This window comes from Aotus nancymaae, unplaced genomic scaffold (genome assembly GCF_030222135.1).
Source record: "Aotus nancymaae isolate 86718 unplaced genomic scaffold, 86718_ANA_hifiasm-v0.15.2.pri h1tg000030l, whole genome shotgun sequence".
NCBI classification, from domain to species: domain Eukaryota; kingdom Metazoa; phylum Chordata; class Mammalia; order Primates; family Aotidae; genus Aotus; species Aotus nancymaae.
In genome coordinates this window covers 639,760-666,599 of record NW_026988443.1, presented here as the reverse complement: position 1 = coordinate 666,599, position 26,840 = coordinate 639,760, and the positions used below count along the sequence as shown (strand labels likewise).

Genomic DNA, 26,840 nt, shown 5'->3' with positions numbered 1-26,840 from the left:
CTGCCTGGCCCATGTCTGTCTGTGCGCAGGGGTGAGTGGAGAATCCAGGCTCCCAAAGCTTCCCCATTCCATAGCCCGGGGGCCTGCACGACACAACGCCCACCACTGCTTCCTGCCATCTGCCTCGAGCAATGGAAATAGAGCCAGGGACAGCAAGCAGTGCTGGGTGGCCAGTCTGCGCCGCAGCAGCCATGGACAGGGCGGGGGGTGGGGAGCCCCTCATCTGAGCAGCCTGCCTTACCCTGCTGGCCCTGACCTCAGGGAAGCCCTACCAGAAAGGAAGGGGGTGAGAATCAGGATACCCGTTTCCCCTTCCTGGCAAGGCCAAGAATTTTCTATCTGGAGAGACAGACACTCTAAACAAACTCTCCGAGCTGCATTTTCAGATCTACCAAGGAGATGTGTAAGAACAGAGTAGCCCAGGCCTCTCTGCATCAAACAATCCAGCCCCTGGGCAGGCAGCTGGTGGGAACCTCCCCACATGATTCCAGCATGCAGCAGCTGAGAGCGGTATGCTGGGCCTCCCTACGGGGCATGCTGGGCTGTGGGCTTGGACAGCCAGACCCTCCCTGGGATCAGAAGGGCGAGGAACACTGGCCTTCCCCTGCTGGGGCTTTGTTACCTCGCCTTCCCCTTAACTCTGTGAGGGCATATTGTTACCCCCATTTTGCAGATGAGGAAACTGAGGCTTGGAGCTATCAGGTTCTCTGTCAGGGTCACCGATCTGGGAAGTGAGGGTGCGGGATTCATGTAACTGGATGGCCACAGACCCCTCCCCTGTCCTTGGCTACTGGAAATTATATCCACTGCCTGCGATCTCCTACTCTGTCCCCAACTAGCCATGTCCTCTGAGCCTGCACCCAGTGGTCCTTGTGGCACATATGAAGCCACTCACTGCTGTTTTACATCTGTTAAGTCTGTAGACATCTGAGAGGAGTCAGCTGTGTGTCTTGCCCATGAACATGCTCCTAGAGCCCGGATGCTTTAACGAAGGTTTTCCAGGACCCTGCCTGGCCTCTGGCCATGCACCCCACCTTCTCACAGGCCATCATGTGCCCCCTGGTCACGGTTTTCCAGGACCCTGCCTGGCCTGTGGCCACACACCCCACCTTCTCACAGGCCACCATGTGCCCCCTGGTCACCTCTGCCACATGAGCTCTGGATGGCTCTCTGGGAGTTTCTCTGGAGCACCGTTGCTGAGAACCGTGGAGACTGAACTAGCAGCTCAAGGGTTTCACCTTGGCACACCCCTGACAGTCTGATTCTATCTTCTCAGCCAGATGGGCCCCCACAAGATGAAGGTGTGCCCTGCTGGGAATGGAGCAGGGAGTGGGATGCTGCCCTGTGGGCCACCTGGCCTCTCAGGGAGCCACAGGGCAGGGAGTCACGAGGTGGAATGTCTGGTCCACGTCCTGGAGATTTGTTCCAAGCCCTTAGCCTCTGTCTGTGGTGTGGAGACTCTCAGGTGGAGATGGGACTGTGTTCACCGTGAGAGGAAGGTATGGGGACAGCTACATCCCCGCAGTGACAGTTTTCTCAGGCACTGGGGAGTCACCACCACTCCCTCACTGCCTACATCTAGAGTAGGTCCTAAGTATCTGTCTCCATAATATCCCCAGCACACAGCCATGACCTCCACCTGGCTCAGCCTTCCCCGCCTCTCCTGGGCCTGGGAACCCCTCACCTCCCCCAGGTGGCCCTCTGTCTCATCATCCCCCAACCTGACCTGCACACTCCACCAGGCAGCTCTAGATCCAGCTGGACTTGGGTGGCAGAGAGGAGCTGGGGCGGCTGTGCCCTGCCAGGAGGACACTGTCCCAAGCCAGCCAGCTGGCAGATCTGAGAACCATCCGGACCGGTGCTGTCCAATGGAGACATGATGAAGACACAGATGCCACTTAAAATGTTCCAGTAGACACAGAAAAGAAAGAAAAAAGTTAAATTATTTTAACCATATGTTTTATTAAACCCAATGCAAATGATCATCATTTCAACCTGTAATCGATATAAAGCATTTTTAATGAGCTATTTGATAGTCTAGTAAGTAAATGTTTGGAACCTGTGTGTGTTTACACGGAGGGCACGTCTCAACATGGACCAGCCACAGGTCAGTATCAGCAGCCTGTGTGGTGAGAGGTCGCTGTCACTCAGACTTGGGGTGTTGCCTGGCTGAGTGGAGCAGGCCGCCAGCTTCAGCCGCAGAGAGAAACACATTTCTCGCATTTACTGTTTTGCTGCATCTGTTGTGACCTGTGCTAGTGTTTCTTATTTTTCTTTAAATTAACTCGTGTTGAATTTTAATGAATCCATTTAAAAGGGAATCTTTAAATCGGCACCATAAGTAGGAAGCCAGGAGCAGAATTGGAAGGTAACCACCACAGTGCCTTGAACTAAGGCAGCCGCGATAAACTCCCACCTACCATCTGTGACCTGTTGAGGCTCTGAGCTGAGGCCATCCCCTCCCTTTGAAAGCAGACTGCAGTGGGGAGTTGGAGAGTGCACTGGCCCTGAGTCCGAGTCATCTCCTGAGTCACCTCGTAGGCGCAGCTCCCCAGTGCCAGAGACCTCAGGCCAAAGTCCCCAGGACACAGCTGACTCAGAACAGGTTGGGTTTACCCCTGCAGAATAACAGGAGAACACACACCCCAGGGACCCTGGCAAGCTGCATGAGAGGGGGTGAGCTAGAAACCATTATAGGATTTGGGGCTCAGTTGGGTGCTTTGGGTAATTTTGAGGTTCTAAGGAACCTCTGAAAGTTGGTGTGAGCTTTAAATAAGATAATCCCTCCAAACACTGAACTCAGCACCAGCACACAGCAGGTGCATCACCTATGCCCTCCCTTTTCCGTCCGTCCCCTGGCTCCGCACAGGCCAGGGCTTAGAAGGAAGTTAAGACCTGGTCCTGGACTGCCTGGCTGGGCAGGAGCTGCAAACCGCGGCCCCCAGCTGACTGGCAGAAGATGGCCTGGCCACCAGCAGCCTCTACCCTTGAGGGAAGCTTGTGACCTTCAAGAAGACTGTAGGTCCCCAGGGCCAGCCTAGGGCTATTTCTGGGACACAGCCCTGAACGCCCACACTGTCAGGTGTGCCACTGGGGACTCTGTGTGACCCCAGGGCCCAGATCTTCTGGCTTCACTGGTCTCTGCCACCTAATTCTGACCATCCCCTGAAGCTGGTGGACAATGACAGTTCTGCTACCCATCAAAATGAGGCCGGCATCGAGCAGGAGTGGGAGGAGAGTCCCAGGTGAATTCTGAAGAGCACAGGGGACTTTTGATCATTCGTGAGTGTTTATCAAGGGCCTTGTGCATGCTTGCATTTCTTACATCCTCTTTGTGGATGTGTGAGAGTGTCTTTTGATGGAAATCTTTATTGAGCTCATTGTAGATTCACATGTAGTTTTAGGAACTCACACAGAGGCCCCTTGTACCCTTTACCCGGTTTCCCCAATGACAGCATCTTGCAAAACTCCAGCATGATAGCACAATTAGAGTGTCTGCAATGATGCAAGCCACCAGTCCTACTCCGATTTCCCAGTTTACACGCACTCACTTCCGTGTGCATTTTGTGCCACAATTTCTTTTTTTTTTTTTTTTTTTTTTAAGGGTTTTTTTTTTTTTTATTGCATTTTAGGTTTTGGGGTACATGTGCAAAACATGCAAGGTTGTTGCATAGGTGCATACGTGGCAGTGTGATTTGCTGCCTTCCTCCCCTTCACCCATATCTGGCATTTCTCCCCATGCTATCCCTCCCCAATTCCCCACCCCCCCGCTGTCCCCCCCACTCCCCCACAACAGACCCCCATGTATAGTGCTCCCCTCCCTGTGTCCATGTGTTCTCCTTCTTCAACACCCGCCTATGAGTGAGAACATGTGGTGTTTGATTTTGTGTTCTTGTGTCAGTTTGCTGAGAATGATGGTTTCCAGGTTCATCCATGTCCCTACAAAGGACGCAAACTCCTTGTTTTTAATGGCTGCATAATATTCCATGGTGTATATGTGCCACATTTTTCCTGTCCAGTCTATCATCGATGGGCATTTGGGTTGGTTCCAGGTCTTTGCTATTGTAAACTGTGCTGCAATGAACATTCGTGTGCATGTGTCCTTATAGTAGAACGATTTATAATCCTTTGGATATATGCCCAGTAATGGGATTGCTGGGTCAAATGGAATTTCTATTTCTAGGTCCTTGAGGAATCGCCACACTGTTTTCCACAATGGTTGAACTAGTTTACACTCCCACCAACAGTGTAAAAGTGTTCCTATTTCTCCACATCTTCTCCAATTTCATCACAAGTGTAGGTTCAGGTACCTAACAGCACCGTCAGGATGCAAAACAGCTCCGTCCCCGCGAGGCCCCTCCTGCTGCCTGTGAGAGCCACACCCCCTCCCTCACATCTGCCTCACCCCATCCTTAACTCCAGCCCTCTAATCTGTTCTCCATTTCTAAAATGGAGAACTTTGTCATTTTACAATGTTATATAAATAGAATCACACAGAATGTGACCTTTCGGGTTGGCTTTTTTCATTCAGCACAGTTCTCTGGAGGTTCACGTAGGTGTGGTGTGCACCAACAGTTTGTTTTACTTGTTCAGAATTCCATGATATGGACACACCGTGGTTTGTTTAATCATTCACCCATTGAAGGGCATTGGGATACTTCCAGTTGGGGCCATTCCAGGTAAAGCTGCCATGAACACTTGTGTACAGTTTTCACTTGAACATAACTTTTCATTTCTCTGGGGTAAAAGCCCGAGAGCACAGTGGCCAGGCTGTATGGCAGCACACGCTTAGTTTTCACAGGAAGCTGCCAAACTATTCTCCAGAGTGGCTAAAGCATTTTCCCTTTCCACTGGCAGTGGAGGGGTGATTTCGTTTCTCCACATCCTCACCAGCGTTCAGTTGTCATTGTCATTGGTCATCACTGTTTGGACAGGCACGTAGTGCTGTCTCCCGGTGGTCCTCCTCTGTTTTCAGAACGGCTAATGACGGTGGACATGTCTTCTGCCTCCTTTGCCATCCATGCGTCCTCTCTGGTGAAATGTCTGTGCATGGCCTTCATACTTTCTAACCCGACAGTTTGCTCTTTTACTGCTGAGTTTCGAGAGTGCAGATCTCTTGGGTTCCAGGCTGTGTCATGAGGAAAAGCAGGTCACATGAGGATCAGGTTCCACGCTCACAGAGCTGATGTGCTAAAGGGGAGAGACAGAAAATGCACCGGACAGCACAAAAACAGGATCAGTTCCCAAGGGCTGGGTGCTGTGAGGAAGTGCTGAGATGGAGGTGCACGGGGAGGGCAGCCTGACGAGTCAGGCAAGGGCTCTTCTAGAACCTGAGCCCTGGGTGAGGCCTAGAACACCTGGGGCAGAAGCGTCCAGTGCCAGGGCAACAGGTATGAAGGTGCTGGTGTGAGAGCAGACTTGGCATTTGAGGGGCATGGTGGGGCTGCCAGGGCCGGGCAGGGAGGCACTGGGGCTCCCAGCAGGGTGGGGCCATCTAATTCATGTCCCATCTCATCACTGCCCCAGCTCCCCTCCCAGCACCAAGGCACCGTGGGGTGAGGGGCCATGGGGCCACCTCTCAGGGAGCCCTCCCTTCCCTGCAGTGAGTCTCCCAAGCCAGCAGGAGGGTGCCTGGGCTGCTATTTAACATTCCCTGACAGTTCAGTCAGACCCTCTCCCAGACAGATGAGTATCAAATATTCATGAGAATGACCCAGGTCACTCTCCCTCCTCCCGCCTCCCCGACAGCCTGATGGGCCCAGGCCGCAGGCCACAGGCTTCAGAGCCTCGGAGCCTCGGGCAGTGGGCAATTGTGTGGCGCTGCCCAAACTCAGCTGCTGGGGGCTCCCTGCCTTCCTCTCCCCCACCCTCCCTGGCCCTCCCCTCCCCTGCCCTCCTCAGAACCCACTGCCTGCCTTACAAAGGAGGGTGGCTATCTCCGGTCTGCCTCATAAAGGGTGGTGACCATCATGGGCCTGCCTCATGGGGCTCACAGGTGGGATTCTGGCCCCTCAGCCAGATGGAGGAGCCTGGTCTGGAGCTCTGGCCACCGCTCCACCCAGACTCTCTCCACAGGGAGAAAAGACACACTGGGCCCCCTAGCCTGGGAGAGCATCACAGCACTCCTCAACTTTTGGAAGGCTACTTTTGGAAGGCAGCTGACATGCCTAGGGGGCTTCAGAACACACCCAGCTCCAGAAACTGCCCCAGGGACCTGGCCCAAGAAACAGCCTCAGCAAAACCTGTGGCCAAGCCCATGTGAACTTTACAGTCAGAAGACCATGTATAGTGCGACCCTGACGTGTCCCAAAACTTCTCAGGGACTTAGTTTGCTCATCTGCCAAATGGGGATTGTGATACCTACCACACGGGGTTGTCGTGACGAGATGACTTTCAGCTCAGCATAGACATTCACTCAGGGGGTGTTCAGCCTGCCCTGTGGGCTCATCCAGCCTTCTTGAGAGGACAGAGCACTGTGAGCTAGAACCCAGGACATCCACGGGATCTTCCACATGACCTGGGCTTGGGGCTTCAAGACAGAATCCCTGTGACTAACCCTGCGCCCCAAGAAGCAGCCCTGCCAGACAGGCCAGTGCGATTCTGAGATGGGATGCAGACAGGGCTGGGGAGTCCCAGGGAAGAGCTCCTGCCAGCGGCTCTGAGGCTGCCTCAGTTTCTCCAGATGGCCTCCACTCACCCCCATGCAGAACCCGCAGCAAAGAATTTGTGACGTAATGAAGCATCCTCTGCCCCTCTCTCTCCTACTCCCCTCTCTGGCCCTTGCACCTGACAGCCCAGCTAGCACAGGGGCTGCCTTGAGGGGCTGCATCTGCAGAAGCCTCTCGACGGCGCATCCATCTGTTACACTGCTCAGAATAAGATCTTGAATAATGGATAGGGTGTGTCTCTGACCCAGCCTGACAGAACGTGTGTGTGCATATATATGTGTGCATTGTGCACGTGTGCATATGAACGTGTGTACACATGAGTGTGCATAGCATGTGCATGTAGGGAGCTTCCCTCAGCACCCCAGGCACCCATCCAACCCAGCTCACCCTCTCTTTCTGCTCCATCAGCAACTCTGGGCACCACTGAGCCCCCTCATTGCTGGGTGAGCCTTGGAGAATGGGGGGACATGAAGGGGTTGTTGCCAAGGGTGTGTCAGTGGCAGGAGGACGACTGTGAACTGGGGGACTGGTAATTGGGACCTAGCTGGGGAAGGCCCAAAAGCCAGGATAAAGGAACTGGACATCTCCCTGCCTAGGGGACCACTTCACCAAACACTGACTAGCCGACTGCCCATCTTGAGCGTGGTTGGGCCTCAGGATGAGCCAGTGAAGTACCCAGGGAGTCCTCCCCCAACTGGAGCCTGCAGTGTGCAGAGACCACTGGGGGTCCCAGGCCCGTGACTTGGGAGAGGGGCTGGGCTTTGCAGCAGCAGCAGAGACCCCTCGCTGGGCTCTGTGTGGGCAGGCGTGGCCAGGTTTGGTGTCTGGCGCTGCTCTCCAATCTCGTCTGCTTTCCAGGACTGGCTGTCTGTGCTTCCCTGCAGGCTGTGACTGACCTGGGCTCCCTGCTGTTGATTTTTCCAGTTCAAATCAGCCTGGGTCAGTCTCTAGCCCTTGCACCTGAGAGCCCAACTAGCACAGGAGCTGCCTTGAGGGGCTGCATCTGCAGAAGCCGCTCGACAGCACGTCCATCTGTTATTTACTTTGAACAACCAAATACTTTTCAGGACCTTGCAAAGGTAGCACATACGAGACCCCATGGCCTGGGAAGGGCATTGCCAACCCACCCCCCTGAGTGGCCGTCTTCACTGGCAACAAACCCAACTGCTCAGAATCCATATGCATGCAGGGGTGCTGCCTCTGACACAGCTGGAGCCCAGGCAGTGCATCACGGACAGAATGGCCATGAGGGCCATCAGTGGGCTATGAATAATTAGCCAGGTCACACGTGTCCCCCTGCCACCCAGAGCAGGAGGGCACGGCACAAAGCAGAAAACTAGACCCAGTAGGGGCCCAGCGGGGATGCCGTGGCTGGCTGCAGCCTTCCGTGCACCTGCTGCCTCACGGGCCAGTGACCAACCTGCCGCCAGCATGGGAACTGAGCATGATGGGCAGTTTGGATGTCAGGATTGGGGGCCCCAAAATCCTGCTGCCCTGGGGCCTCCACCGTGATCCCAGACTGTTCTTTTCCTGTCCACACTGACTCAGGTTCATGGCCCACAGCCTCTTTTTTTTTAAGATGGAGTCTCGCTCCGTTACCCAGCCTGGAGTGCAATGGCATGATCTCGGCTCACTATAACCTCTGTCTCCCAGACTGAAGCAATTCTCTTGCCTTAGCATCCTGAGTAGCTGGGATTACAGGTGTGTGCCACCACCCCCAGCTAATTTTTGCATTTTTAAAGTAGAGACAGGGTTTCACCATGTTGGCCAGGCTGGTCTCGAACTCCTGACCTCAGGTAATCTGCCCACCTCTGCCTCCCAAAGTGCTCGGATTATAGGAATGAGCCACCACGCCCTGCTGGCCCACTGCTTCTTAATGACCACCCACGGCTCGCCTCTCCCAAGACTCCTCCACCTATCACTGGAGCCGTTTCTTCAGATCACGGCCTGTCTCAGTGGGGCATTCCATCAGTGCAACCCTTCTAGGGTAACCACTCAGCCTTTCATTAATTCTCAGCTTGCCTCAATATGAAAACTCAGGCGGAGCAGGGGCCCTGATTGGGGAGTGAGGGAGCCCAGCTGGTTGTGTGACCCTGTACGGATACTCTCCCCTCTCTGGGCTTCAGGCAGGTGAGAAATTGGGCCAGTGATTTCCAAGGGGCCATCCAGCTCTGACATCCTGGCCTGTGCCAAGGTGGGGAATCCAGTGAGCAAGTCTGGGCTCACTGCTGACAGACATCCCCTCTCTACACCCTTATCCTCCCCTCTTCCAGGGGTCCCATCTTACACCACAGCCAGGGTGCAGAGTGAAAGAAACTGTCCCCCACCAGGTCTGGCAGGAATGGCCAGGATGAGGGGCACTAGGCATCCAGCCCTGGAAGGTGAGCCCCGGGCAGTGTTAGGGCTGGCCTCACCTAGGATATCAGGGCAGCTCAGGATATCATCCAACAGTGCAGGGGCTCAGGGCTGCTCTGCCTGTTCCAACTGCAGGAGGTGACAAAGGCGTCGGATGGCAGCCTCCTGGGGGACCCCGGGCACACGCCACTTAGCAAGAAGGAGGGTGTCAAGTGGCAGAGGCCGAGGCTCAGCCGCCAGGCCTTGATGAGATGCTGCCTGGTCAAGTGGATCCTGTCCAGCACAGCCCCACAGGGCTCAGGTAGGGGCCGGGGCAGGCTGCGGTCGAGGGTGGGGCAGGGGGAGATCTGTTCTGAGCACTGTCCTTTCTGAGGGCTCCAAGGCCAGCCTGCGACCCCAGCCTGGGCCACACGACCCCTCTCTCTGTTGGAGCTGTGTTTTCATTCATTCACACCCTTCCCCACTCATTAAGTGCTTGCTTCATGCAGGCCACTGAGCTCCCAGTGGGACCCACAGAACATGGAGACAGAGATCTGGGACCACACTGGGGTTTCCCAGTTGGCTAGGAAGATGGAGCCAGGCTGCAGAGTCCAACAGACCAGGCCAGGCTCCACCCCACCCACTGCTTGCTTCCTGAGTAAGCCGGAGCGCCTCATTCATCCTTTCTAAGTCCTCCATGAGACGGCAGGCTGGCACCTGTCCACAGGGCACATTTGAAGATGGGCAATAATGTGTGCAGTGCCTGGTGATCAGGATACTCTGCCCTCACCCCAAGGATTGGTGCTGTCTGTTTGCCTTGGGTTACATTCTGGGGTGTTAGTGAGAGAACTGGCAGAAATCACTGCCCTGGGCTTGCTGTGGGTGATATTTGGTGTTTGTCGAGTATGACTGAGTTGAACAAACAATGGCAGCCTTATGCGGCCCCCATGATCTCACACACACATGCAGACACCTCACACTTACACTTTGCACACACACCACTGCGTCTATCACACACGAGTTGCACACTCACTATGCACACACAGGTAGGCATACCATACACATTTGCATGCTCTCACATACACACACCATGCACACTCATGGGATCACACGTGTGAGTACGGCATGTATGGGAGTTTGCCTCTGACTTTAAGGAAAAGGTGCAGACTTGCCCTTGACAAGACAGCAAACAAGCTGCATCTCTAGCCGTGTGATTTCCAGGGAGCCTCGGTCCCCTGGCCAGGAGAATGGGCACAATCAGGGTCCCAGCCTCCCAAGCTTGATGGGGGTCATGCGTGGAAGGGATCACCTGAGGGGTCTGGGCAAACAGCAGGCACAGTGGCTGGCAGCCACGGCCAGAGCCCCATGCGTGTGCACAAAGGGAATGACTGCTATGCACCAGGTCCCTGTTCTTTACCCACAAACGCCACTCCAGGGTGCTCCCAGCAGGATTCCAGCCCCCTCCCTTTTGGCTCCACCACCTCTGCTTCCCCACAGAGCCCCTACCCATCTGTGATACTGTCACCTTGGCTGACACTTGTCCCCAAGCCCTTCCCATGGAAGTGCTAGCAGTTATGAATGCCTGGGTGAGATTCACGTGCGCCTTCAACTTCTCAGGGGTAGGGTGGTAGGTTTTGCAAGTGGCAGAAACATGATGAGGTCACTAAAAGTATATGCACACAGCGTGACCGGGAAGGGCCACCTTCAGTGCACTGTTTGATCTGCATCGGGATGAAAATGCGTCTGTTTTCCCTTAGGGTAGGAGCAAGAGCACAGTGGTCATTGTGTGGGCTGGGGGCTCAGATCCACTCTGGCGAGTGCAGCTTTGTGTCACTCGAGACTCAGATTTCCTCCACCTCAGTCTTCCAGGGTTTTCTTGGTGGCGATGAGTAATTAAGGGAGTGCTGCAGAGGAACCCTGTGTTCCTCAGGTCTTGCCGATGCTCAGCCTCATCCTCCCATCTCTCTCTGGCAGGCAGAGGTGGCTCAGGACAGGCTGGGGCTGATGTGCACCCTTCACCGAGGCTTTCTGCACACCCGTGACAGCAGCAGCTGTGCTGAATGGGGTGGTCTGGGAGAAAGGCAAGCCAGGGGCCAGCATGGCGTGTTCAAGCCAGGGCGAGGAGACCACCCCTGCACAGCCCACCCCTGTGTGCCCTACCCCAGCTCAGGGCAGCTTCCTAGAGGGCAGGGCCTTTCTACTCCCAGCTATCAGGACACATTTGCTGAACAACTTGTCGAAGGCACACAGGAGAGGGAGGGCCATGGCAGGGCCAGGGCACCAGCGATGAGTTTGTTCCCCGGGGTGGGCATGTTTGCCGGACCTTGTGCAGGCGCTGGGAGCAGATGTGAACCTATTTGGTTGCGAGAGGGAGGCAGTGTAGAGCTCATCACTCAGTTTTACCGGAGCGTCCACGGTGGCAGCTCAGAGAGGTCAAATGACTCAGCAGATGGCACTAGGGTTTGGGGTTGGGGAGGGCTGGGGTCCAGAGCTCCACAGTGCCCACCCTGATGAGCATCTTTGGTGGGAGCTGAGGGAGGAGGGAGCCCAGGGACCTCAGGGACAGAGGAGCCGGGATTCCGATGTGCCCTTTGTCTCCCTTGGGCATAGCTCCCAGATGGCCTCTCTTCAGTCCAACCACGTCTCGTGTGTGTCCCGCAAGGAGGCCAGGATGATGTGGTCACACTGAGGGCTTTGTGCATGTGTGAAATGCTATGCCACGTGCAGATGAGGCACCCTGGCTCTTTGGGAGCCTTCACAGGCTCTGGGTGCAAAGAACAATGGGGCCCATTCAATGCACCCCGGCTGTGTGCTCTTCAAGGCCCAGCACAGTGTCCTGAGCCCTGGGGGCCTGTGGGAGCGGGCAGCCCAGACACTGTGCTCTTGTACTGGGGTTTTTCCATTCAGCAGAATCGGGGCCAGAGACACATGTCGGGAACATTTGGGAGTGAAAGCCAAGGCCCAGCTCCGGAGTCCCCAAGGCTTGGGTGAGGTAGAATGTCAGCCAGGAGTGGGCAGGACCCAGGGGCCTGGAGACACTGTGCAAGGGCTGGAGCATCTGGGGCTGGGTCCTGGGTGGCCCCAGGATGAAGTCAGGAGGTGGGCAGCAGCGGGACCTCTAAGAAGGGAGCCAGGAGACTCAGAGCACAGGGAGCCTGGCCCCACCCTACCCAGGAGAAGTGCCCCATCCTCAGCTCCTTGAACCCTCCTCCGTGACCCAGAAGCTGGGACTCTGGCCTGCCACGCACCCCACCCATGTCTCCCCTGCATCTAAAGTCCCTCCCTGCAGGACACCTCTCCAGAGGCATGGCCAGTGCCACAACTGGACAGACCTGTTTCTCAAGTCTGGTGCCCGCAAGGGCTGTGGGACTTGAGTTTCTTCAACTGGAATAATAATGCCCCCCACAGATAACCTGGGTGCCCGACTGCAGACAACTGAACCCAGGTGAGGTGGTTTAAGCAGAGCATCCGCTCCAGGCCTCGGGAAATTCACGGAAACTCTGGAGGACCAGAAATGGAGGCCTGGATGGGACAAAGCTAGGGCCCCTGCTGCCTCGGGAGATGCCTGGTATCCTGGACCACTCTGGCAGGAATGCTTCTGTGTGACACGGCGCAGCCATTCCTCACACATGCACACACACACACAGATCACACACACCCACATACACACACATGCACACACACAGGAGCACACACACACACACACCCACACACATGCAGCCACACACTCCCCCACACACTCCCCCATGCACACACACTTACCATGCACACACATGCATGTACATGCCCCTCCCTCAAAGGGAAGACCCACATCCTCCTCAACCGCTGTTCATTCTCCTGGGGTTCCATGGCAACTCCACATAAAATCATAAAGTCGCCACCGCCAGTGCTCCTGGTAAAAAGGGGTAGCAAGGCCAGGCGCGGTGGCTCACGCCTGTAATCCCAGCACTTTGGGAGGCCGAGGTGGGTGGATCACGAGGTCAAGAGATCGAGACCATCCTGGTCAACATGGTGAAACCCCGTCTCTACTAAAAATAACAAAAATTAGCTGGGCATGGCGGCGCGTGCCTGTAATCCCAGCTACTCAGGAGGCTGAGGCAGGAGAATTGCCTGAACCCAGGAGGCGGAGGTTGCGGTGAGCCAAGATCGCGCCATTGCACTCCAGCCTAGGTAACAAGAGCGAAACTCCATCTCCAAAAAAAAAAAAAAACAAAATGGGGTAGCAGAACGCTATGGGAACAAAAGGTGAATTAACTCATCTCTAATACATAAAGGTAGACGAACGTGGTCACAGAATTTTTGTATATTTGAAGATACAAGATACAATAGACATCGTGAGGCATCGAGATACATGGCATCAAAGTGAGCCATCAGATTAGTGCAAACTTTCAAGGGTTTCTGAAAATTAACCCCTTTCCATGGTGGTTGTAGTACAACATCTGTGGTCGTCTTTAATCCACCACAAGGGCGTTGGTGGAATGATCCAAACCCCCATTCCTGAGGGATCTGAGTCCTTGGTGGTCCTGCCTCAGTGGGGTTGCTAAATGCCCCCACGGACTTTAATCTGTAATTGGCGGCAGCATTGCTAGGCTCCCTGGAGAATTCACTGGATCTGAGGTAGAGTCCTCACTGTTCCCCTTGATAATAGGGTCACTCAATGGCCCTTGATGCCAGTTGGTCCGAGTGGTGTGAGGGGTCCAGCATGGCCAGGAGGCTGTCCCAGCTTCCAGTTCAGCAGGCCTCCTGCTGCCTCCCGCTGGGGACCCTAAAGCCTCTAATCCAGAGCCCGGAATATTGGAAAGGAGCAGCAGAGGTGCGGTGAGTGGGTGCTGGACGAGGGAGGGGCCTCCACGTGCCTCCTGGCTCCAGGCTTTTTCTTCTGGCCAGGGGAAAGGCAGGCACATCCAGCAGCATCACCGGCGCCTGACAGGGCAGCCCTGGAACCCTCAGCTGGCACCGGAACCCATGTTCAGCAGGTCTCACCACTGTCCTGTGAGGTCAGCTGCCTCTGGGGGTGGGCACAGGGTGGGGACAGGAACCTATGAGCCCTGACCTTTGGCCACACTGCTCCGAGGTGAAATGAGACTGTTACTCAGGAACTATGGTGTGGGGGCACCATGATGGGGGGTGCTGGCAGCACCAGGGCAGGCCAGAAGGAAGGTCTCACACACACAGTGACTGTCACTCCATGAGGACAATGGGAGCCCTGGAGTGACAGCAGGGACACAGAGTGGCTGACCTGCCACCTGGTGGTTGGCTGGACGTTGAACCGCAGCTGCAGCCTGATCAGCCCAGGGAGAAGTTCTTTTATTGAACCCATGGTGTTTTGTTCACCAGCAAATTGCCAGAGGGGCCAGGAACAGAGGCTGTGAGGTGCACAGAGGGGACCACTGGCCCACCTGATCAGCCAGCGCCTCCTGGGCCTCAGTGCCCATTGGAGGGCACTTGCGAAGCACTTGCTGTCCCACACTCTGGGTGGTTCCTCCCCAGGTCCCCAGACCTTACTCCCCTGATCCTGCCCCTCTACCTCCCTGACCCTGAACAAGTAGTTAACAACCACCTGTGAATCAATGTAAGCCTGTGCCTCAGGCCTCTCTTCTTCAGACAACATGGGCAGTACCAGGAAGATGTCCCTTCTCCACGTCCTTCCCCTGGGTGGGCTTCCATGTCACCTAGAGTTGGTGCCAATGTTTCTTGCAATTCTGCCTATAAGTCCCCTCTGAACGTTTTTCCTTCTCAAATGGCCTTGGAGACCATGGTGGGGGGCGGGTAGGCTGCGGGGAGGGTGGCAGTGCAGCAGGTACCGTGGGAGTTGCAGGCCTGCAGGTAGAGCCTCCCCCAGCCCTCCAGACCCACCCTGCCTCGGGTCCCATCTACAGCACTTGGACATCACGAAGGAGTGCTCTGTGCACATGCACATGCCAGCGGGGCTGAGTGATTCGGGGCTGTTCCTGGTGGGCGGTTCGGGGCTCACGGCCACCTGGCATCTTACCATAGGCGCTTCCCACCATGGGCGCTCCCCACCATGGGCGCTCCCCTGGCAGCCCAGCAGTGGGCAGTTAGCTGAATGCCAACAGGAGAGATTTTTGGCATTGCTCAAAACCCGAGAGACCACAGATCTCCCCTCTGGGGGCCTGCCATGGCCCCACAGAGCGTCCCAACTTGCCTTAGACTCATCGTGTGTCATTGAATGTGCTGGGTCATTAGGTCCAAGGAGCAGTGCTGCTTGTACTCGGCCTCCACCTGCAGCACAGCCTGTGAGCGGCACACTCAACTGCGGTGCACAGAAGGGCTGCCGGGCACTGCACCTTCCTTTACTGGCAGGGGTTTGAGGCGCAGCAGCTCCTCTTTCCCTCTGCAGGGGATCGGGTGGCTTGTCTGCACTTGCATATAACAGAAACCCCAAGTAACAGTGGCTTGATCAAGACAGGTGCATCAGCTCCTATATGGGATATGTGGGGCGAGGCAGTGGCTGGAACTCGTTTGGCAGCTGAGGGATGTCAGCGTCAACGTCTTTGGTTCTTTTGCTGTTCCCTTCGCTGTGGCAAAGTGGTTGCTTTGCAGCCCACACAGCCTCATTTTAAGCAAGAGGAAGGAGAATCCAGATGGAAGGGGAGAGTGGCGGCCCTCATGTCAGGAAGGCAACATTCACAGAAGTCTCTGGAAGAAGGATGCTTCCATTCCACTGTCAAGAGCTAAGCTGCCCAAACTGCAAAGAAGGCAGGAGAATGGTGGAGTTTTCAGCTGGGTGCATTTCCATCCCCAACAGCATCTGAACTCTGCTGGTGAAACGCAGGAAGAATGAATGCAGAACTGGCATTCTCAGCCACACGTAGCTTGCAGGGTAGTTTTGATGACTGAATGCACTCACTGGCACCCAGAAAGACCTTAGCAAGCTTCCTGGCTGTTATTGCTTTTATTTATTGCTAGGTGCTAAAAAATATGGGGGGCAGGGGGTTGGTCAGCTCCAGTCACGTATTTAGCTCTCCTTTATCCGCCTGAGCAGAAAAAACCCTTCCTACTTCCCCTTCTACACTTTAGAGAGGCACAGCAGGGCTGAGGGATGCCAGTGGGTAGAGGTCAGAGGTCAAGAGACAGCCAAAGGCCAGGGCCCTACCGATGCCCCCGTTCTGCTCAGGGACCCTGGCCTCAAGCCTCCTAGTCAGGGACTATGTGGGAGCAGGTTGCTCCCTTTCTGGCTGTAGAGAAGCCCTGGGGCCTGAGTGAGGCCCCTCTGCAGTGAGATCACACCATCAGCTGATAATCACACCAGCGCCACCTCCTCAGTTGGTGCTAGGAGCTCAGGAGCAATGCCCACCCTGTCCCCACTCCTCCCAGCCCAGGGAGCCGCTGGAGACCTTCTGCCTCTGGGAACAGTGAGCTCTGGGGGCCTGGAGGTGGAGGCCAGGCACAGGTGAAGGGGCTAGCCTGCAGCAGGGGCAGGGTTGGGGCTACTTGAGGAGGCAGACCAAGACGCCAGGGCTTTGGCACTCTGGCTGCCCTGGGGCTCTAAGCTGAGGGCTGAGGGGCAGGCAGTTCCCAGAAAGGCTGGGAGAGCCAGAGGCAGGGACAGAGAGCTCAGGAGAGAAGGACAGGCCCAGACAGGCCAAGACACTGGGGACAAGCTAAGACCAAGAGGATAGATGCTGCGTTTGAGAGACAGAGACAGATGGACCAGGAGAGGGGAGTCCTAGAAAAGGAAAGGCGCTGAGTGTCAGGCCGAGGAGGGGCTGGCAGAGGAGGTGGGGAAGCAGGCTGTGGGGTTGCCGCCCGCACAGTGGCAGGCAGGGCAGAGCCCAGGGCAGGAGCTGGGCAGATCAAGCCGGGCCCAGGGATGGCAGGGCGCAGCCCTGGCCTGAGGCTGCAGGAGTGCCGGCAAGGCTGTGGGAGGCACCTGGGCGGCATCATCAGCATCTTCTTCCGCTTCATCTCTGGGAACCTGGCTCGAGGTGAGGGCTGCTTTGGTGGGGCTGGGATGGGGCTGTAGAAGAGGCAGCTTTGAGCCAAGGACTGAGCCCCTCATGTAGGGCAAGGGTTGGGGGGAGTGGGCAGTGGCCCCGGGAGCAGGACCAGGAAGGACCACAGTCTTGCAGCTCACCTATCCCCACTGTGACCTGGGGACAGTGAATGCCAAGCCTGGGCTCCCCGACTCGTGGGTCAGGGGAGGAAGAGCAAATGGGGAGGGGCCGGCTTCTCTGGGGTGCACAGACTCAGGCCCAGCCTGTGGGGGGGGGGGGTGGCTCTCAAGCCAGCCCTCCGACCGCCAGCCCCAGCCCGTGCACACCAACTCCACTGCCCCGGCCCTCCCTTCCTGCCTCCCTCACTGGAGACCCTCTCCTCTTCCTTCAAAGGCAGAAGGGCGTCTGTGATGAGGATTAACAAAAATGGGCAAGTGTGTATTGAGACCTCGATAGAGAAAGTGCTCAGTTAATGACAGCCGCCTCCCAAAACCTGCGAAACCTAAGCAACCTGGAGGCCTTGGCGGGGATGCAGGGGCTTCCTGAGTGTGTGCTCGTGGGCCCAGGCCTTTGGGGAGCCCGGGAGGCAGGTGATCCACAGCCAGCCAGTGCCCCTCCCCACTTTGGCCCCAACTCCTCTTCCTGCGCCCAGGGTAGAGCAGGACCAAGACCAGAGCTCGGCTGTGGGGACCACGAGGCAGGGCCAGGGGCCGCGTCCTGCGTGTAGGGACCTGGCATTTGTTGTGAAGGACCCTGGGGAAGGGCTGATATCAGGAGCTTCAGACTCTGAAAGGAGTGACCATCAGCAGCTTGGAGCGCTGAGCAAGTGCCAGGGAACCATGGAGGAAAGTAGGTGAAAGAAGTCAAGTGATTTCCGAAGAGAGATAAAATGAGGTCCCGAAGACAAAGATGAGCTGGCATAGACATGTGACGTGTAAATCCCAGGACCTGGTGCTGCCAGCTGCCTCTGCTGCCAGGAGATAGATGCTCCCCCCATGCTGAGAGGTCACCATAGCCGCTGGCCGGGCTGCGCTGCCACAGCCTTTCGAGGGGTGGGGGTCTCAGCCCCCCATCTTGTCCCTGCCCTGTCCTGAGCGCCTAGCACAGAACCTGACACAAGAAATACCTTTAGAATTAATGCATAACAATTCAAGAAGTGTGCAAAGGTAAGATTGAGCATAGAATCACTCATCCCCAAACCAGCAGAATAACAGGGGCTTGGAGTACCGTAGAGCAGCGCGGAGTCTGCAGGAGGAAGGCAGACCCCGCTGTGGGAGGCTGTGTGGAGAGGGCGCCGGACCCCGCTGTGGGAGGCTGTGGGAGGCTGTGTGGAGGAGGCGCTGGACCCCGCTGTGGGAGGCTGTGTGGAGGGGGCGCTGGACCCCGCTGTGGGAGGCTGTGGGAGGCTGTGTGGAGGGGGCGCCGGACCCCACTGTGGGAGGCTGTGTGGAGGGGGCGCTGGACCCCGCTGTGGGAGGCTGTGTGGAGGGGGCACCGGACCCCACTGTGGGAGGCTGTGTGGAGGGGGCACCGGACCCCGCTGTGGGAGGCTGTGGGAGGCTGTGTGGAGGGGGCACCGGACCCCGCTGTGGGAGGCTGTGTGGAGGGGGCGCTGGACCCCGCTGTGGGAGGCTGTGTGGAGGGGGCGCTGGACCCCGCTGTGGGAGGCTGTGGGAGGCTGTGTGGAGGAGGCGCTGGACCCCGCTGTGGGAGGCTGTGAGGAGGGGGCGCTGGACCCCGCTGTGGCAGGCTGTATGGAGGGGTCGCTGGACCCCGCTTTGGGAGGCTGTGTGGAGGGGGCGCTGGACCCTGCTGTGGGCGGCTGTGTGGAGGGGGCGCTGGACCCCGCTGTGGCAGGCTGTATGGAGGGGTCGCTGGACCCCGCTTTGGGAGGCTGTGTGGAGGGGGCGCTGGACCCTGCTGTGGGCGGCTGTGTGGAGGGGGCGCTGGACCCCGCTGTGGCAGGCTGTGTGGAGGGTGCGCTGGACCCCGCTGTGGGGGGCTGTGTGGAGGGGGCGCTGGACCCCGCTGTGGGGGGCTGTGGGAGGCTGTGGAGGGGGTGCTGGACCCCGCTGTGGGGGGCTGTGTGGAGGGGGCGCCGGACCCCGCTGTGAGAGACTGTGGAGGTGGCGCTGGACCCTGGGCTGTGTGGAGCAGGTGCTGGACCCCACTGTGGGAGGCTGTGTGGAGAGGCGCCGAGTCTAGCCCCGTGTGGCAAGCTCAGGGGCTCTGGGTGGAGACTCAGGGAGCCCAGGGATCCTGGGCCTTCCAGTTTTTCAAAAGACAGGGGAATGCTTAACGGTGCCTCAGGCTCCCAAGTCCTCCCTTCCCCAGGAAGTTTTTTTGGGGAAGGAGAGATCTTTGGAGACAGTGGACCTCGGGCTGCTTCTCTGTGAGGAGAGAAACTGGGGGGCCAGGCCCTGGGGCAGAGGAATGTGCCTGGGGTCACCGACCCGCTGGGCATGACCCTCGGATCTGGCCATCCTCCTCTCTCCTCCTCTCCCTCACTCTGCTGTCTGTCTCTGCCCATGTCCCTTGCCTTCCTTAGGGAGAGTGAGACATAAGCCTCGTACCGGATTAAGAGGCCAGGAGGGCTGTTCCCAAAGTGGCCACTGAGCCCCAGCTCAGAACAAGGCAGGGAGGGTAAAAGCGGCGGGCTGGCCCTGCCTGGGCCCTAGGTGTCTCTCCTGGCCCAGGGCTGGGGCTTGCTGGTCAACCTCTCAGCTCCTCCCAGCTCTGGCGATGCTGGTTCTGGGATTCTCAACAAGTCGGGGAGGGGAAGTGCCCTCTGGAAGCAGGGCTGAGGAGGCTGTGAGCTGGCTCGGTGTGGACCTGGAGGTAGGTGCAGCTGAGAATGAGGTGGGTGCTGCTGAAAACAGCACTGCCTGCTGCCAGGGTGTGGAACCGCCTGGAGGGAGCTTGAGGCACTGTGGCCTCTGACCTTCTCAATCCACTTGGTGGGGCTGCTCTTCCCTGCCAATTTGCATTAAATTTTCTGCAGATCCTGTGGTCACCTTTCAGGTGTCAGCAAGTGCTGAGGGAATCCTTTCCAGCCCAGTACCCCTCCTTCGCTCCAGGACTCCCTCCTGACACTCAGAGCAGCCTGGCAGGGGTCAGGGAGGAGGAGGCGGGGTGTGGTTGGGTGTGAGCAGGTCCCGGAGTCTCTATGCTCTTCAAAGCCTGGCCCAAGGCAGCTGCCCCTGCTGCCCCTCAGCCTGTGTCCCGGGTGCTGAGGCTGCCTCTCTTCAGATGGTCTTTCTTGTGGGGATGATGGGACTCGGAAGATGGATTCCCTTGGAGTGTCCCCTCCGGCTCCATGATGGCCTCTGGGTGGGTGTCCAGTTCACTGTCCTCACCGTGGTGGCTGCTGGCCAGTGTAACCACAGTCACCACGTCGAGGGGTAGGTCAGACCCAGCTGGCCCAGCATCCCCCAAACTCCAGAGGACAAATTCAGATCATCACAGGCTTCTCAGAAGTCCCTGGATTGGAGAGAGGAGGGGACTGAAGCCACCCCAGGGTGGGAGAAGAAGGGAAAAGGAGAAACACTCCACCCAGCCTCCCCTAGGCCCTCTCCTCCTCTTCCCCCAGCCTTCCCTAGGCCCTCTCCTCCTCTTCCCCCAGCCTCCCCTAGGCCCTCTCCTCCTCTTCCCCCAGCCTCCCCTAGGCCCTCTCCTCCCCTCCCACCCAGCCTCCCCTAGGCCCTCTCCCCCTCCTCCCACTAGCCTTCCCTAGGCCCTCTCCCCTCCCCACCAGCTTTCCTCAGGCCATCTCCTCCCTGCTCCCCCAGGCTTCCCTAGGCCACCCTCTGCAGGTGAGTGGGTGGGTCACAGAGGTGGTTTCCCAGCCCCTTAGTGCAGCCTGCAGCTCAGGTCCTGCATCTCTCTTGCTGTTTCCCAAACTCAAAAGGAAAAGTCATATTTAGTACCAGATAAAAGCGTGGAGTTCACATCAAGAGAGGGCCAGCCCTGTGCTCTGGGTCACTCACCCTATCACAGGGCGGGTGCCCCAGCTGGGGCCCCAGATACAAGGCTGGGGTGCAGTGTAGGAAGGGGGGGCCAAGGCTGGGGCTGGGGCACCTGACTGAGGCAATAGAGACCAGAGATTACACACAAAGTTGGGCACATCTGGCTTGAATTGACAAAACATCATTCTGACACTCTAAAAATGCCATTCTGCAAATAGACACTGAGGTGCGGTGAAGGTTCTGTTGAACTCCCTAATGAGGGAACTAACAGAATGACAGCTGATTTAAGAGAGAAATGGGCTTTTTAGAGAGGGTCGGAACAAAAGGCACACAGAGACAGGACTGCTCAGTCCAGACAGATGAAATGGAGAAAGACCCAGGTGAGTGAGGTCACCGTCTGCAGGGTTATCTCCTCTGCCAGAGGGAAGAGGACACCACAGCATCTTATCCCTGTTACAGGCCAGAAAGACACTGGGGCCCTAATCAAATGTGTGGCTTAGTTCTGCCCCTCTGAGAGTCAGATGCCCTGACCGCCATGCTAGACCATGCCTTAAGGGTCACTCAGTGCTCCTCAGGCCACAGTTCCACTACTCAAGCAGAATCTCATCTCTGCCGCTCACAGCTCTGTGTGAGCAAATTGCTTCTAACCTCCCTGAGCCTCAGTTTCCTCATCTGCAAAATGGCCATAAGAATAATGAGGTTATCAGGGCACGGTGGCTCACGCCTGTAATCCCTGCACTTTGGGAGGCTGAGGTGGGCAGATTGCTGGAGCTCAGGAGTTTGACACCAGCTTGGGCAACACAGTGAGACGCCATCTCTACAAAAAACACAAAATTAGCCAGACACGGTGACACACACCTGTGGTCCTAGCTACTTGCAGGGAACATGAGCAGATCACTTGAGCCGGGGAGGTCAAGTCTGCAGTGGGCTGCATTTGTGCCACTGCACTCCAGCCTGGGTAACAGAGTGAGACCCTCCTCCACCCCCCCAAAAAGAATTCAGTCACTGCGGAGGTTGTTGTCAGAGGTACAGGAAGAGCCCCATCCCTGTGGACAGCCTGCTGCCCTCCCCACCTTGCTGTGACCTTGGACAAGTTGCTGGGTCTCTATGTATCTCAGTCTCCTCGCCCATCAAATGGGCATAATGGAGAGTGGTTTTAAGGATTCTATCAGTGTCCATAAAGGGCCAGGGCAGCGCTGCTCCTGGCCACAAGGGCAGGGCTGGTGACAGTGACTGGCTTCAGGGCCCTGAGCTGTGGCCTCAGTTTCCTTGTCTGTGAAGTGAAGGCTGGAGAGAAGGATTTTCAAGGTCTAGGACCAGAGGTCTATCCCGTGATTTCTCCCCACCCCACTTATCCAGGCACAAGGGCCAGGGAGCCCGGGGCTCCTGGGGTTCCTGCTCATGGGATGGGGCCTGCCTTCAGAGCATCGCCCAGCCCCAGCCTTTGGCAGCTCTCCCTGCTGCTTCTGAGTCCTGCGAGGCCCTGTGCCCCTCTGCTCAGAGCACTTCTCAAACACCTCCCCAGGGCCTTGTGAATGAGGCAGAGTTCATTAAGAGCCACCGTGAGCAGGTCGATGCTCTTCTTTACCCAGGAATTTGGGGTTCTCCAGCCAGAATGGGCTGCGATAGTCCTGGCCCCCATTATGGCCTCCACCCACCCAGCCTCCCCCATTGCCTGCCTCCAAATGGCCAGACAGAACATGTGGAGGGGGGTGGACAGGAACACGATGGGAGGGTCAGTGGAAGGACGTGCTGACTGGCGAGGTGGGCAGGGCAGCCTCCAGAAGGGTGCAGAGCCACCTGCCCAGGCACAGGGCCCCTTGACCCCATGGCCAACTTCCTGGGGGCAGGCCTCTTTCCAGTATTCTGTGCATGTGGGGCCCACATTCCTGCCCTCTGGGGTGCAGGAGGTTGAGAGTTTTTTGGGAAGGTGGGGAGAGGAGACAGGAACAGCTTTTAGATGCTCTGGGATGGGAGGAAACATCTTTGTGTGCTTGGGGCTACTTGAGGAAAAGGCAGCACTGCAGTGGAAGAGGTGGCACTGGGCACTTGGGCTCCGGGGCAGAATCTACCAGGCTGGAGCCCCATAGGCCTGGCCACTCCTCCAGGAAAGGGTCTCTCCCTGCCAGCGCAGGAGGGCTCTCTGCAGGTGTTCCCCCTTCTTCCACCAGGGGCAGCAGGTGCCAACCCCTCTGCCTCCTGGGACCATCTCACTCCTTCAAGTCACTAGCTCCACCACGTTTTCTGTTCCCACCCCGTCACAGCTTTGGGGCTTAAGGACACCTGGATCTGGCATCTCCAGGATGCCTCTTGTCTTCCAGAATGTGTCCTGGCTCCTGATATCCTGAGCTAAGCCCCAGACAGGCTGGGAACCTCTCCCCAGCAGTCCCTGCCCTGGCCCCTAGGGCCCCGAGGGCCTTGGGGGTGGCAGTGGCCTTGTCCCATGTCACCCCAGAGGCCTCGGGAGGGCAGTGGGTTTGAGTTGTCACCTAGGAAGTCCTGTCCTCCTGTATGGATGAGGGGCCAGCTCGGGCAGGCAGGGAAGGGGAGGGCCGCCAAGGCCACGTGCAGGGCTCCTGACCATGGGGGTCGCGTGTACACCTGGGGCCTGCACCTGATGGGGCTGGGGAGGCAGAGGGAGCCCGTGGTCACCGCATTGCAGTCTCCACCCACTCAGATAGACCGGGTCTCCCCACCTCCCCTCCCCTCCCCTCCCGCTGGCGGGGCCTCTGTGGGGAATGAGAAGTAACTCAAAGGATTCCCTGTCACCGATTCAGGTTTTCATTCTTGTTTGAAATAATGCTGAAGGTCATGAGTAGTTTTTCTTAAAAAAACATTTTCACGTCCTTGCTTTGCAAAATAAAAAATGACAGTCTTATCGCGGCTTCCAACTTGAGAGGAAATGCAAAAAGCCCAGGACCACGGTGGCAGACCCCCCCACCTGGCTGAGGCTGGGCTCGAGGTGGAAGGGGGCTCCAGTCCCTTGCTGACTGAGTGACAGGCAGAGGACAGGGACAGCGTGGGGAGGGAAGTGTCCATCCTTCGAAGCAAGGTGCTGCCAGCCATGCTGGTGGTGTCCACAGGCCTGAACTCCCCACTCGGGTGGTTGAGAGCAGCCCTCCCCGAGAGGGATAGGCTTGGGCCTGGGCCTGAGCAGTGACCGGAATCCTGGGATTGGATTGGGGCCTGGTGGAGGTGGCGCAGGAGCTCGCCTGAGTAGCAGAGAGGCTGTGGCAGGAAGTGCCAGCCCACAGGAGGGACACAGGGAAACCTGTGCCTGCCTCTAAGCCTGAGAAAGAATACAAGAGGACAGTCGGGGACATCCCAGCAGCTTGGGGTCTGGCTGAGAGCTGGGTATTGTGTGAGGAGGATCCTGACCAGGCAGGAGGTTCAGGGGACCAAGGCAGCCATTGTCTCCTACCCCCAAAACAGACAGGTTGTCTGGAGTGAGGCAAGATGCCCAGGGCAGGGGACAGGTCAGGGCACATGTGCATGCACACACACACTCACACACACACACATACACACACACACTCATACACACACTCATAAATACACACACTCATACACACACACAAACATGTGCACACTCATACACACACATAAACATACACTGATACACACTCATAAACACCATACTCATATACACATACACGCTTATGCACACACACTCATACACACACATACACAAATACTCATACACACATGTACACTCACACTCGTACACACACATACAAACATACATATGTGCACACATATTCACACGTACACACATATACACACACTCGAGCACACATTCTCACATGCACACACACATATGCACATATACACACATTCACACACTCCCACACGGGAGGGCCAAGAACAGCATTGGGCCAGGCTCTGGGAGGACGACAGCACCCAAATTCCTAGCTCCCAACATGGCCTTCAGGGCCTGTGTACCTGGCAGGGCCTGTCAGCCCTGCTCTCACAAGGGGAGCCCCACAGGACATCCTCTGTTGCAGTGCGGCTGTGCCTGTGAATGGTGCAGGAACGCCCACGGTGGTGGGGAGTTGCTCTTGACTCTGTTCCTCGTTCCCTGCCTCCCACTTACGGTCTCCCCAGAGGGTGGGCCTCCTCCCACCACCTGGCCTAGGGGCAGCTTCAGAAACATAAATTGGAGCCTGCCACTCTCCTGCCAAAACCCTCGTTTCTGTTGGTCCTTGAACAAATTCCAAATGCCACTCTGCCTACAGGGCCCTGTGAGACCTGACTCTGCCCACATGGCTGAGCCCCTCGGTCCCACTAGGCCTCCTCCCCTTGCCCTGCCCTTCCTCTGCAGGGCATTCATACATGGGGCCCTCTCTGCCCTGAGCACCCACACCTCCAGGCAGTTCTCCCCAGCGGGCCTTATTTAGGGGTCACCTCCTCAGAAGACTTGCCCCCTCTTGTCACCTCAGTGCCTGGCACGTCCCAGCTGCCTGGTCAGATTGCATGGGACAAGTCCCTCTCTCTCTGGGGGACTGAAGGCTGACTGTTCACCAGGCCTAGACTGTGCCATGTCTACGGAGCAAGGAAGGCTTGAGTAGGTCCCTGCCTAGTTCCATTCTAGGGACCCTAGGTCAACCCTCCGACTTCCAAGGTCTCTGCGAGTCCTGATGGTGGAACCATGCCCACCTTGTCTGTAGTGAGTGCCACCACTTGCCCCCAAACTCCACCCCAGGACCTCATTGTCCCCCTTACAGGGACAATGGCTCTGAGGGATCCCAGCTCAATGGCTCTGAGGCCACTTGAAGGACCCCCTACCTGCTTTTCAAGAACCCTGCATGTGCATTGACACACACATTCACAAACACACACGTGCACACACATAATCACACACTCACCATGCACACACAGGCTCTCTCACACATATGCATCTGGAAGCAGTGGCTGTTGTTTTCATTTATAGCCACAGTTGATGTGGCTTCTGAGCACCTCCTGGGGCCAGAGCAAGGGGACGTCCATGGTGAGGAGGGACCTGGAGTGGCAGGACACGTTCTCTGTCTTGGGCAGGTGCTGGTGCCCACAGCTGTGCCCGCAGCTAGTCCTCATGCTAATCCTCCAGGGGGCGTCACCATTGCCCCCACCTACTGGGGAAGAGCTTGAGGCTGAGAGAAGGAATAGTTTGTCCATCCATCCATCCATCCATCCATCCCTCCACCCATCCATCCATCCAACACACAGCATGAGGCACCCTGGAGCCTGCATGCAGCAGCACTCAGCCCAGCTGGGAGGGAATGAGCCAGGGAAACCTTCCCCTCTGCCTACCCACCTTGCAGGGAGGGCCCCTTCCAATCTCCTCACCCCAAACACTCACCCCAGACTTTCATGCTAAACTTGCCGGAGAATCTGCTGTGGCTGGGCTGTTGGGACCAGACCTGAGCTGGGGAGATTTGCAGACCTACTGCCGGCCTGTACCGGACAGACCTGGGGCTCCATGGCCCCCAAACCCTCTCAGGGGAAGAGAGCAGAGGCAAGGGCCCATGTGGAGTTTATCTCGGTTTCATTCCATGGGGACTTCACCATGGGGATCTTACACCTTCAAGACCCTGAACCATCCTCCGCCCCCACCAGCTTCCCCAGGACTGGGAAAATGGGCCAAACATAATGGCACACCCTCCCCTTCCCCCAGCCCCTCTGGCCTTCATCTTAGATCTGCTGAGCTCTCGTGGCACCAACGGGGACACTGATGACTGGAGAAAGAATGCGAGCTGTCTGAGGTCCTATAGATCTAACTCCCAGAGCAGCACTGCCGCCGCTCCACACACTGTCTGAGCCTCAGTGTCCCCACTTGGGAAATGTGAGACCCACACAGAGAGGTGTGGCCTCTGTCTGAGCACCTGGAGGAGAGCGGCGGGCCATGCAGTGGGCGGCTGAGCTGTTTCCAAGCACTG

At 57.2% G+C, this 26,840-nt stretch overlaps 1 protein-coding gene across 1 annotated transcript in view; it reads left to right on the top strand.

Annotated features, from left to right (window-relative positions):
- The window catches only part of KCNIP3 (potassium voltage-gated channel interacting protein 3), a 98,648-nt gene that overhangs the window by 4,703 nt on the left and 67,105 nt on the right, over positions 1-26,840 (top strand). The window contains exon 2 of the mRNA XM_012438322.2: positions 9,159-9,324. Within this exon, the coding sequence (XP_012293745.2) occupies positions 9,159-9,324 (166 nt within the window). The remainder of the gene's footprint in view (positions 1-9,158; positions 9,325-26,840) is intronic.